Raw genomic sequence first — 12,579 nt, 5'->3', positions numbered from 1 at the left:
ACAGCAAAGCAACATATCAGTGCATTTACCTTGGTGTACTTAGCTTGTGTCAAAGGCTGGTGAACAAGCATGTCAGTTCATGAAGCAGTCCACTTGTTAAACATCTCTTAAAAACAGAAAGGCGACTGATAATAGTCTTTGAAGTTAGATGTGAGGCAGGGCTGGACTCTTTAAGTCATTAATTACAGCTGAAGGAGGTCATCTTGATGTATTTTTTTTACCTCACATCCTTTATATTCTCTCTAGTTCTGTTAAAACTAAAAGCACATCCTCTTGGAGGAGTACTGGTCTTTTCTATGGGGACTTTTCTTTGCGGGGGCTGTGGCTTTTGCCTGGCTCTCCTTTATGGCTCAGCCTCTTGAGAACTTTAATGGGTTTGAACTTTGCACTTTTTTTCTTCTGCTGCTCCACCTCAGGCTCCTTATGGAAGTCTGACAGGGACAAAAAGAAAAAGACAATAAGCTTAAGATTGACATTCTGAAAACAATTAAGTTGGAGAGAAGCATTTATATTTTCTGCATAAGCACTGCTTTCATTTCAAACATGTTAAAGCTGCTGCAGTGGCACTGCTCTTCATCTCACCTTTTTTCTTTAGCATGGCCTCCATGAGTTTATCCTCCTCTTCTTCCCTGTGGCAGAGTAACTGTTAGTAATTCAAAGTATAATGACAGTGACAGCACAGGGTTAGGATTGTCTATCATTTATTGGTCACCTCTGTCTGTCCTGGTCCATGTTGTTGACAATTTGGTTTCGTTGTTCAATGATGGTAACCAGCTCAGCCATCAGCTCCTGCTCCCGACTCTTGTCCTCCTCTGTCCAGTCTTTATCTTTAGGAGGAAGGGATGATAGTTTGTTATTTCTTGAATTTTCATTGCTTTTGTTGCGTGGAACAGTGTTATAATTCTTTAAGTAAAAGAAAATCATCAGTATAACATAAATGTACTAATTTCACCAACCTTTCCATCAGGAATAGTTACCCTTTTTTTTACAGAAGTTCAGGCAGTGTACAAAAGAACTATAGTAATGGATCCAATCTTTAAGGAAGTTTTCTTTAAATATCAGCAAAAACACCTTTACTTGTACCATGGTTTTACTATAATATCTTATTTTAAGTATCTTTAAGGTCTTGATTTTACCTTATCTTTGGACAGTTTCATATGCTACAAACCATCTGTGGGCCCAGTCTTACATTCTTTGTTTACTAAGAAAACCATCTTGTGTCAAGGTTAAACTTTCCCCAGTTTTTACTAACTTTGTCAACAAAAGGCTTGTAGGTTTTTTTCCTTTTTGAAACATAAAAACAATATTGTGCAAAAAGTAAAAAAAAAAAATCGTACTAATTTATCTTTGTAATTGCTTTTTTCTTCTGGTTTTGTTATTCCCTCTGAATGCATTGATTGTTGGTGTAGTTAGGCTGTCCACCTGGTACAGCATAGACTACAAATCTCTGCTTTAACAGCAACAGATGAAACTAGCCACCCTAGTCATAATGGAGTGTGAACCAGTGAGATCTGCTTTTGCTCAACAAGCAAACAAGGGAATGCAGGAATTACATGATGTTTTCCCTTTTTAACAAAAGCACAGCCATCAGCCATCTGAGAAAGAAATGGATCATTTGGTACATTTTCAAACTAAATTAAATTACTGGAATGTAAAAATGAATCGTAATTAATGTCTGCTTGGTCTAAAAGTTTTAACAGCAGAAAAACATCTATGGAGAGCCTTATATGACTTGAATCTACTCACATTGCCCCAAACTCACCTGGTTTGTTGAGGAGGCACCTCAGCTCATACTCCACATCTGCTTGCCTCTCTTCTAGATTCTGCTGCTTTGCTCTGGAGAAAAAACAACACAGCACTCTCAAAACACTCAACTCTAAACTAAAATCTTTTTTATTATTCTTGATGTTAAGTAATGAACTGTAATAGAAATGATTGCAAGCAATTAAAAAAGCTCCCTAACCGAGTAGTCATTCGCAGTAACTCTGTTGCATCACTGAGCAAAACTGTAGACCTGACTTAGAGTAGATCTGCTCTCAGGCACTGATCCTTTCAGTTTTCAAACACTTACGTGTAGACCAGTTCAGCTTCTCGTCGTACCAAAAGGTGTTTCTCATGGATAAGAGTGAACCAGTCCACCAGCAGGTTCTCCTCATCCTCATCTGTAAACATACAAAAGAAACGGATGCACTTGTTTCTATTATTCATCTGCTTTAACTGCACTTGTACCTCTAAAGGTTTCTGAGATAATATTCCAACACTTTCTTGAACTCTTTACTCTTTAGAGCAGACACCATATGTTTCTAAAACAGTCTGTTGTGTTACCATTAGGATTGTCTCTCAGCTTCTTCTCCAGCTCCACTCCTCTATGCTCCAGTTCATCCAGCTGCTTCTCCAGCTGACTCATCTCCCCGTGGATGTCCTCCACTGGGATGTACTGGTCTGACTGAACCTGGACAGATGTTGGGATCATTTAAGTTCTTCTGGGCTTGACACACAGATCTGAGTTCATGTAGTGTCTATTTATTCATTTGAAGCTTTTGGGTTCAGTGCGTTTCTTCCAAAGAGTTGTACCTTGCGTTTAATCAGAGGGAAGCCGTGGCCTGGTGCAGGGGGTCTGGCAGGTCTGGGGCCTTTAGGTGGTTTGGTTTTGGACTTAGAGGGAGAAGGAGAAGCTTTCCTATTAAACGGATTCTCCTTGCATATGCGCTGAGATGAAAAAGGGAAATACAGCTGAAATGTAGCAGGCAATGTGTGTTGCTTTGAACTGTTTCACTGGTTGTTGTATGTTACCTTGTTGTGCGAGTGGCTGGCTCCAGAGGCCAGTGGACTGGGTGTGGTGGGAGGTCGAGGGGGGGCTCCGGTCCCTTTGGTCCCAATGCTTCGACTTGTCTGTGGTGTAGCTGGAGCTGAGCTGGCATTTAACGGCACAGGAGAAGGCTGATGGCCCTGGGAGGGCTGAAGAAGATGCTCATTCGAGGAGGAAGAGGGGGCTGTGGGGTCACTTGGGGAACAGATGGAAGGCTCTGAAACACTTTTGGTGAAGGCGTGCTGCTGGTCACTGCTGGCGCTGCCTCTGGATGGGGGCTGGGAGGAGCTATGGTCTGAGCCAGAAGACAGGCTCTCTGTGCTTAGAGCTGGAGAGGGAGAGCAAGAGGAGGGCTGAGAGGGAGAGAGAACTTAAAGGGGGAAGGTTTGGTACAAAGCAAAGAGCAGATGGAGCCCAACAGGAACAGAACAGGAACAAAGAAGTAAGAACAGGGTGAGATTGAAGGCGTGGGAAAATAAAACAAAAAACAAAATCAACACCCATTAAAAAAACACCTCGCACTTTCACTTTCACTTCTTCACTTTACACAGCTGTACTTTTAAACTCAGAGGTGTTTAACGAGATCAGTACTAGATGTATTTCTTCAACAAGAGACAGTGTGAAGGGTGTGATCTGAAGTGTGATGTTTGTGGGTGTAAGGTAGCTGTTGCTGTGTGTCAGCAGAAGTTCATGTCAGTGGAGAGCAGGAGGAAGTTGTGCTGTCAACAAAGCAGAATATGATGAGGTTGAAAGATTTAAAAAGCTGATATAATACCATAATCAGTTTAAGAGGACTTTTCTGTGTCATGATGAAATCTATTAAAACAGCCTTGGCATGAAAAATATCATTATGTCAAAAAGTTTTGTCAGGGCAGAACAAGTCGATCATACGACCTTAATCCGATAAAGACTGGATAGCATTGGCTGGACTGAGAGACTTTGATCATTCAGATATTTATCTCCACCAAGAAGCTTATGTTTTTGGGAGCTTGTCTGTTTGTTTGTTTGTCCGTGAACGACATAACTCAAAAAGTGACAAACAGATCTTGATGATATTTTCAGGTAATATTCAAAATGAGATAATGAAGAAGTGATTAAATTTTGGAGGTGATCTGGATCGCCGTCTGGATCCAGGACTTTTTAGGTTTCTTTATCATTGTGAGATAGGGCCATTTTCAACATATGTTTATATAAATCTATGATAAATGGTTGGATTGCTTTGCAAAACAATACAAGACAAGATCACCATAATTTCTGACAGATTCAGTCAGGTAACAAATTAATGGTACAAACCTGCAACTAACACCAAATTGTATCAGACAGTCTGCTGAAAGGGAGTATAACATTAAAGTAGGACTAAAGTGTCGCACGACAATCATAATATGCTTGTCGGAGGTCTGCGCTCTATGAGTGCCTTTCTAGTTGTATAGGAATTTAGAAGTTGACACTTTTTCTTCAAAGTTACTCCAACAAACCTGATGTGCTTTAAACATTTACATGTTACAAAACATACAAACAAACAGGTAAACACAGCTCTTCTGGAACAGGTAGATCCGGTTTGGAGAGCTAAAAAGAACATGATTTTACTTCAACCAGTTTCAAGCTTCTACATTCTCACTGAGGCTTCATCTCTTGCACGCAGGTAACTGCTTGGGCAAAAAAAAAAAAGGTCAAACTGCTCATCTCATGAGTGGAAAGTCAGAGTAGTTTGTGTTCAAACTGACCTTGGCTTCCTGCAGGTGGCCGTGGAGCTGGAGGCGCCGGCCGTTTTTTACTTTTGCTGCTCCCCGGGCTGGCAGAGCGGGACGAGCTTCCTCCACTTGAAGGACTTTCTGCACCTCCTGCATCAGCCGCCCGGGTGATGCTGTACCATGGGTGAGAGGCAGCGACTGTAGCTGGTATCACACTTCCTTCTGGCCCCTCTTCTTCCTCTGCCTCGTTATTTTCATCGTCGTCATCGTCAAACGGGTTGGAGGGTGGAGGGGGCGTGCTGGATCTGGAACCCTCTCCTTTAAGAGAGGACACAGAGCCTGTGTTTGGGGGGGTTGCCAGTCCGGCTGGGGGAGGGGCAGGGGCTTTCTTCTTCTTGGGTTCTGATTGGACCAGGGCGAGCCAAGGTGGGTCTTTGGGTTTATGGGTGCCACTGGACAGGCTGGACAGTGATACACAGACAGGGATGGAGGGGTCACAGTGGGGAAGACAACAAAATGCAGCTCAATGGAAGCGTGAAGGGGGAACAATGATAACACATGCTGTTAACAGGTCAGGAATGTGAGTCATGGTGTCAGATAAAGATGACAGGGAGATGGACAGAAAATTTTTTATTTACAAGTCACTCTGTACCTTCCAGGAGACTGCGATCTCTCTCGAGGTTTGGGAGGCATAGGAGGCTTCTGGTTTTCACCTGTGATTACAATCAAACCCAAACGGTTATTATCAGCTGACCCTTTTCATCAATACTCCTTCATACTCCTGTTTGAGGACATACCAACTGAAAGACTGTCTCCTGTACGCTGCAGCCGTCGAGGGGCAGGCCGAGGAGGAGGGGTGTACTCTGAGACCTTGCGGGGTGCTGGAACCGGCCGAGCAGGAGCTTCATGATGACTGATGTTGGCAGAGGGCAGGTCCCCGTTTGTTGTCAGTTCAGCTTGTGTTTTGGTATCCTGCTCTTTCTCTTCCTCTTCCTCCTCTTCATCACTCTCATCAAAGGGGTTAGGAGGAGAAGAAGAACGTGGCGTCTCTTCTGTCTCTCCAACACCCTCCACGTCCTTTGCTTCTTCCAGTGAGGATAATTGGTCTGTTGTAGTAGCAGAAACTGCGACAGAGTCATCCTGATGTGTGTCAGTATTTGCTTGTCTAACTGGAGAAGGAGTCTTTGCCTGATCCCTGTCGGGGGGCGACATGTGAGAAGCTGGGCTGCGACCAATCCTGGCAGACTGAACCACTGCTGGTTTCCTGCTAAGATCTGGTCGGCCATTCTGATTGGCTAAAGGGTTCCTTGTAAGGTGATGAGTGCAAACCAGGGCCCCAGAGTTGCTCCCTAGTTTGTAGGATCCAGGAAGCAAAGTGCTGTGACATTCTGTGCACCTGAGAAAACATTGAAAACAAAGAGCAGTGTTAATATCTTCAACAGCCAAGACTGTTAAATTTAACAACAGGAGCACATAAAATAAAATCAAGAGCCAGCAGTTTCTCAGGTATTTAAGAAACACGCAGGTCGGTTTTCACCTGAAGCAGTTGCGATGGTAGAGCTTTCCTTCCACCAGATATCTCTGCACCAAGTGGACGTGTTTCTGGCAGGCGGCACACGTGCTGCTGAGTGTGACGCGAGTGACTTCTGCAGCCGCTCCCACACCTATCTGCGCAGGCTTGCTTGGCTAGAGCGAGTGAGGATGTTGTTTGCAGACAGAGGACAGGGAATAGACATCAGGGGAACAGGGGGAGGAGATGGCCGAGTAATGGGGAGGGGGAGATCAAACACGGAGTCAGGATTTCAGGATGCGGATCATTCATTTTGTTGAGCTAGCTACATCTACAGCGCTAATTTAACATCTACAGCTCAATGAATTGCGTTGTTCATCACTACATTTCTTCACAGCCAAAGCGTCATTTGACGGATACCAAAATGTATGTCAAGATATAAAAAGATGCATTAGTGAAAGTTCTGCAAAGCTTGGGTTAGTTACTCTGGGAATCACACATTTTGGGCATGATTGATTTAGGATTGGCATATTTCTTTCAGGCATTCCTTTGGTAGGTAAAAAAGGGATAAGCAGCAGCGTATTCCAAAATTGGCACACAGTGTTAGCTAGCACTAGTGTTAGTATTCTATATTCAAGAGGTGGTTAAAAAAGACTGATCCTATGGCTTTGCATTTACCTCCAAAACACCCTCACCCCCACCCCCACCCTACTGCCTAGGCTCAGGACCAGAGAGCGGAGGGGGGATGAGATGTGAAGAGGAAGAAGAGCAGGAAGAGGAGGGAGTGGAATGGATTTCCATCTGAGGAGGGGGGTTGGGGGCTGATTGTTGAGGATGCTAGTACAGTGGAGTATGTGGATGGAGGAAAGAAGTTGAGGGCATGCAAAGAAAAGAGAGACAGGATACAAAGGCTATCTTTACAGACTTGCTCTACCTCTGTTGCTTCTATTTTCCCCTGCTGTGCAACACAAAGCCCACGACAGGAAGTGGTAGTCATAATGCACTTCTATACTGTGCATTGTTGTGCTGCAATGGCAGGATGGGGTTTGTGTTGTCCAGATGTGATGACTTAATACCCCCATAGAGCGCATGCAGAGTTATGCTGAGATAATCCAAGGCTTAATATGGGCACCAATTTCCAGAAACCAGGAAATAGAGGAGGCTTCAGTGGACTTATCTAGTTAACATAAAAGCATTGTCCACTACATTTTCCTCAAAGCATGAGGCTATTAACATGCAGTATCAGTGATTCACTTTGGACAGTGATAGAAGAGCATTTTAACCGGTACATGCTCATCGCTGTGTGTATTTGCACATTCTCCTGGTGACAACTGTATCTTACCTCAGACTCAACTTTATCCTCCAAGAGGGCTGCAGACCTTTTCTGCGCTGGTTCAGTATGACCTGCAGAACTTAGCCTCTTCATGCAAGGAGGGTTTGCTGTGGAAAAAGAAATAATCATTTAATCATGTGGCCTAATTATGCAAGTTGTTGCAACACCCAGAGTTTCTCATTCATGTGCAGGAGGTTAAAAGTTTTTATGCTGCTAATCTCATATCTATATACAACCAGATGAAGGACTTCTTGTCAGTCAAAATCATCAAATGGATTTATCAGTAAAATACAGGATTTAGTTAAAGGATAAGTTCGGTTAATACAGCTTTTACATTGTTTATAGAATGAAGTAGAACAAAATATTCACCAAGAAGGTTTTCCTGATCCAAGCAGTGCTTCAGGAGATATTTAGATCCAAAATCGGGCAGCGGACGTCCGTATAATGGGATTCATCGGGGCTTAGACAGTGCCGCTCCTAAAACTGCATCAATTGTCCAAAAACTCGTGTTTTTCATCAATATTCCATCATGGTCCACTCAGGTTTAGTCCTCTGCTGCAGTCTGTGTCACTCCAGACAGTGCTGTGTAGCTGTACTGACCCCTGAATATTTGTTTACATTTGCCCCTCAAAGAAAGGAGGAAGTGGAGTCAGCTCTCCAGAGAATACTGCAAATGCGCGGAGGGGCAAACGTAAACAAAGTCTTCGTCAGTTCAGAGCTCATTACAGCCACACAGCGCTGTCTGGGGTGACACAGACTGCAGCAGAGGACTAACCCAGAGTGGACCATGATGGAATATTGGTGAAAAACATGAGTTTTTGGACAATTAATGCAGTTTTAGGAGCAGCGCTGTCTATTCCACGATGGATCCCATTATACGGACGTCCGCTGCACGATTTTGGATCTAAATCTCTCCCGAAGCACTGCTTGGATCAGGAAAACCTTCAGGGTGAGTATTTTGTTCTACTTCATTCTATAAACAATGTAAAAGCTGTATAAACCGAACTTATCCTTTAAAATATAAGTACATCAATGTGTGTCAACATTGTTTGAAATGTGTTCCTAAAACTGGTGGTACTGACCTTGGGACTTGTTGTTGAAGAAGTTGTAGTACTGAGAGACATATGTGATGATGCTGAGCCGGTCGGGGACCTTCATGGACACCATGTCTTCTGGATCCAGCAGGGCTGGAATCCCCAGCTGTGTCTCAGCCACTTCAAACGCCTGTGACAGAGAAACAACAGAGAGAGGAGGAAGAGGAGCAGAGAAGAAGAGTTCAAGAGTGAAAATTAATTCTACTTTAACTCTAAAATATGACAACTATTACAATAATTGTTATTCCAGAGTTGTTATAAGAGTTATTGCTAATCGATTATCATCATCATGGAAATGACAATACATTTACTGCCCATCATAACAACTCAATGATTGTTTTACTGAAACCAGCTAAAAAATACTTAATTAGGAAGCATAATTGACTATTTATGACTAAACAAGCCCGGAGAATGCCTCTGCTTTTTAACTTCTCTCATCCTCTTCAGTGGATTTAGTGAACTCCTGTGGAGTGAAGTGGCTAAATGGGGGAAAAACAGCTGGAATAAACAGAAGAAGTTGAAGGGAAAAGAAAAGTCTGTGTTGGCTTTCAAATACTTGAATATGTCATCGTCTAAAAGCACACACACACGTGCCCTTTTACCTCAAAAGTTATCTTAAGTTAAAACCTGATAAAGGTATTGAGCTCAGTAGCACAAGAGGTGAGTGCAGGTGTGCTATGTTTGGGAAGCAGAGTGACTGCACACGCTGAACATGTTTTACTCAAACTAAACCCGCCATCTAGTTATTTTAGGTATAGTCTCATGTGTGCAGGTAAAAGAGAACGATGCCTGCCACAGGTACACAGCTGGTACATGCTCAGTGCCCTGAATAATCTTCCTCTGCTGCCAAAATATCAGTCATTTGATGATAATGTCAGGTTTTGTCCTTTTGAGGATAACCATCAGCATAATGAAAAATTCCACAGCAGAATGAGAGAGGAGCAGGGTTTACAGCACGGAGCACTGAGATAACGCGTGCTGAAAAAAATCAAAAACTTTACATAACTCAGTCCTGGTTGACAGACAAACACTCACTTAGTTAAGTCTTAGTTTAAATGACTAACTGTCCTGTAGTTTAATAAAGAGAAAGTAGTTATCTATAAACTAAAAGTGGTCAGTGGTCTAGACTAGGGATGTGCGCGACTAGTCGTTTAATCGATTAACCGCCTACTCATTTATTAAACGTTTAGTATTTTACTAGTCGGTTAATCGCTGCACGCTTCTGCCTCGGCTGCTTTGTATACAGGGAGAGAACTGCTCCTTCTCTCCTCCCCCCATGCTCTCCCCACACGTCACGTAGGGGGCAGGGCATCAAAGTTTGGGGAAGAAAGTTTGGAAAGGTGAAGTGGGGCTACCGCGCAAGAAAATCAGCACAGTTTGTCTGTATTACGACGCAGCAGATGACAACAAGGTCGCCTGTCGGCGGTGTAAGCAGACACTCGCTTATAACCACTCTACCGGAGCGATGAGAAACCACATCCATAGTAGACACCTCGATGTTGACCTGCAGGGCGAATATGGTGAGACCGGGCTCGGTCACACGAAAACACCGCTAAATAAGGCTCCAGTTCTCATCGTGTCTCTTCGTCCTGGCAGACTACCTGCGTTTGTTTATATCTGGCACGCCGCGCGCGCGGACTGATAAACTAAGCGGCGAGCGCCTCGTAGCCAGCTGTGGCTATATGGCTATCTGCGGAGGTAGCAGAAACCGGCAGAGGAGCAGGGAGGGGGTGTTTGGTGCGAGCACTCTGGGCTTCTGCTGCACAAAAACACTGCTGTAGGGGTAATTTCTGCCCTAAACCTTGTGATAGGACCTAACTTGTTCCATCCCGGAGGATCACTTTAAGTGCCAGGGTTTTCAGGGAAATTCTATTCTAGGCTACTATATTGTATGTTTGGAATTGTCATGCTGCTGCATCCAAGTTTCATACTGAAACAGAATTCATAATAAATGCCATGCATTGCATTGGCAAACGCATCAGAAATGGATTTCTCTTTAATTTGTTCAACTTTATTCAGTCAGTTGTTGTTACATCAATAAAATTTAAATTAACAGTTTGTCCTAAAATAGCTCCTAAATACACATTTGCATTTAAAACTTTTAACTTAATATGTGTATTAAATTGCAAGTTTTTCTTTTTTATAGACTAGTCGACTAGTCGCAAATAAAATTTGAGACTAGTCGGCTAGGAAATTAGTCGAAATTCCCATCCCTAGTCTAGACTAACAGCATAGTTTTCAGTCCCAGCACAGGCTGCTCAATATGAGTCTGGTGCTGCTTGAGGTTTCTACCTGTCCAGATGAAGTTTGGTCTTGTTCATCGTGGATTAAGATAAGACTGAATCATGATGTTTGGTCTTTGTAAGTAGCACTGTAGGGGACCATTTTCAGATACCATTCTTATATAAAGTGATACTCCGGGGTGGAACAAGTTGGGTCCTATCACAAGGTTTAGGGCAGAAATTACCCCTACAGCAGTGTTTTTGTGCAGCAGAAGCCCAGAGCGCACGCACCAAACACCCCATCCCTGCTCGTCTGCCTGTTTCCTCTGCACTCAGACGGGGCCATATTTTACTTGACCAAAAACACAAATAAACAGACTCCCACAGAAAAAAAAATCTAACATCGGTCTGCATTCACGCTTTATTTAGAGAATTTTCAGCGAGTTACTTTCACACAAAGTCCGCACGCGCGGACTGATACACTAAGTGGCGAGAGCCCCGTAGCCAGCTGTGGCTCTGCAGCAGAGGTAGCGCCGTTTTACGCCACAATGAGAACTAGAGCCTTATTTAGTGGAGTTTTTGTGTGAAAGTAACGCGCTGAAAATTCTCTAAATAAAGCGTGAATGCAGACCCATATCAGATTTTTTCGGTGGGAGTCCGTTTATTTGTGTTTTTGGTTAAGTAAAATATGGCCCTGTCTGAGTGCAGAGGAAACCGGCAGAGGAGCAGGGAGGGGGTGTTTGGTGCGAGCGCTCTGGGCTTCTGCTGCACAAAAACACTGCTGTAGGGGTAATTTCTGCCCTAAACCTTGTGATAGGACCCAACTTGTTCCATCCCGGACTATTACTTTAATTGGCACTTTATGAATAAAGATTTACTGGTTGATTCATTGATCCATAGTCAAACAGTAATACCTTCAGAAAGTCTTGATTTACTTTCTCTTAACAAATCAGGATGCTTCCATGTGTCAAACTTTATCTGTTCAGACAGAGTGAAGTGGGTCCAAAGTAACATTTGACAGTAAAGACAAATGTCAAAGGGTCACCTGCGTTATGACCCTCCATCAGACCTCAATGTGTTTGCTAGTTAGAGGTCTGACCTTCTGATAAAAGACATTTGAGGACTGAAGATAAGAGGGTTGTGTTTTCATTTGAAAAACAGAGTTAAGATTCATAATTTATATCTATAATAATCAATGATATCACAGAATTTTCTCAGTGAGCACTAGGACTAAGATTTTCTCTTAAATGAACATGCTGAGGGCACTCTCGTCAGGCTCTTTAATATTCTAAACTGGATGATTCAGGCTCCTGCCACGTTCACAATAACAGACTGAATAACTGCCTCCACAAGGCATAAACCTAAATTAAAGCTGCAAGCAGCGTTGGACGGGTCCTCGGGGCTCATGCCGGTTTTACCCCACTGTCACGATATTAGCCCCAGTGTGTCCAACAGAACAAGATGAACATTTTGGTGGTGGTTTTATCTCTCTAGGACATTCCTAGCCCCAGTTAGGGCTATTTTGCTGTGCATAGGTGGAAGTGAGCCTAATGGCTCTGAGAGAATATTATGGGATGTCAGGGAGTCAGTTGATACCATGGCAACGTATCCTCTGCTATGCTGAAGAGAAATAGCCAACTTCCTGTCTGGGAAAGGTCAGGGTGTCAGCAAATAATTTGTTCGTCTTAATGAGATGAACATTTTGATGTTGGTTTGATCTCTCTAGGACATTCCTACTGGCTGCTATGGCTGTTTGAATGTTGTAGATGTGGACAGAGAGCATATTATGGGATGTTTGGTATTATATTGAAGAGTTTGATGCTTGAAATGTGTGTGCTGATTTTGGTGAGTTTTTGAGCATGTTCAGGGGGTCTAATAAGCACTTTAATGGAGGAGAGAGTCATTGTTTCCTCTGCTGAG

General features: G+C 43.3%; 1 protein-coding gene across 4 annotated transcripts in view; it reads right to left on the bottom strand.

Moving 5' to 3' along the window:
* Positions 1-210: 210 nt before the first annotated feature.
* micall1a (MICAL-like 1a) overlaps positions 211-12,579 on the bottom strand; it is a 53,047-nt gene continuing 40,678 nt past the window's right edge. Inside the window, exons 3-16 of one of the 4 annotated variants that reach the window (XM_074689905.1) lie at positions 8,426-8,567; positions 7,353-7,450; positions 6,038-6,186; positions 5,298-5,896; positions 5,153-5,213; positions 4,534-4,961; positions 2,794-3,179; positions 2,575-2,709; positions 2,326-2,452; positions 2,072-2,162; positions 1,763-1,836; positions 713-827; positions 583-629; positions 211-431 (exon numbers count right to left, since the gene is read on the bottom strand). In XM_074689905.1, the coding sequence (XP_074546006.1) occupies positions 295-431; positions 583-629; positions 713-827; positions 1,763-1,836; positions 2,072-2,162; positions 2,326-2,452; positions 2,575-2,709; positions 2,794-3,179; positions 4,534-4,961; positions 5,153-5,213; positions 5,298-5,896; positions 6,038-6,186; positions 7,353-7,450; positions 8,426-8,567 (2,589 nt within the window). In that variant the 3' untranslated portion in view covers positions 211-294. The remainder of the gene's footprint in view (positions 432-582; positions 630-712; positions 828-1,762; positions 1,837-2,071; positions 2,163-2,325; positions 2,453-2,574; positions 2,710-2,793; positions 3,180-4,533; positions 4,962-5,152; positions 5,214-5,297; positions 5,897-6,037; positions 6,187-7,352; positions 7,451-8,425; positions 8,568-12,579) is intronic. The other 3 variants (XM_074689931.1, XM_074689924.1, XM_074689913.1) reach the window with 3 other exon arrangements.

This window comes from Halichoeres trimaculatus, unplaced genomic scaffold (assembly GCF_033239565.1).
Source record: "Halichoeres trimaculatus isolate MK-OKI-2021-1 unplaced genomic scaffold, fHalTri1.1 fHalTri1_scaffold_2, whole genome shotgun sequence".
Lineage (NCBI taxonomy): Eukaryota > Metazoa > Chordata > Actinopteri > Labriformes > Labridae > Halichoeres > Halichoeres trimaculatus.
This window is presented reverse-complemented; position numbering and strand designations above follow the sequence as displayed.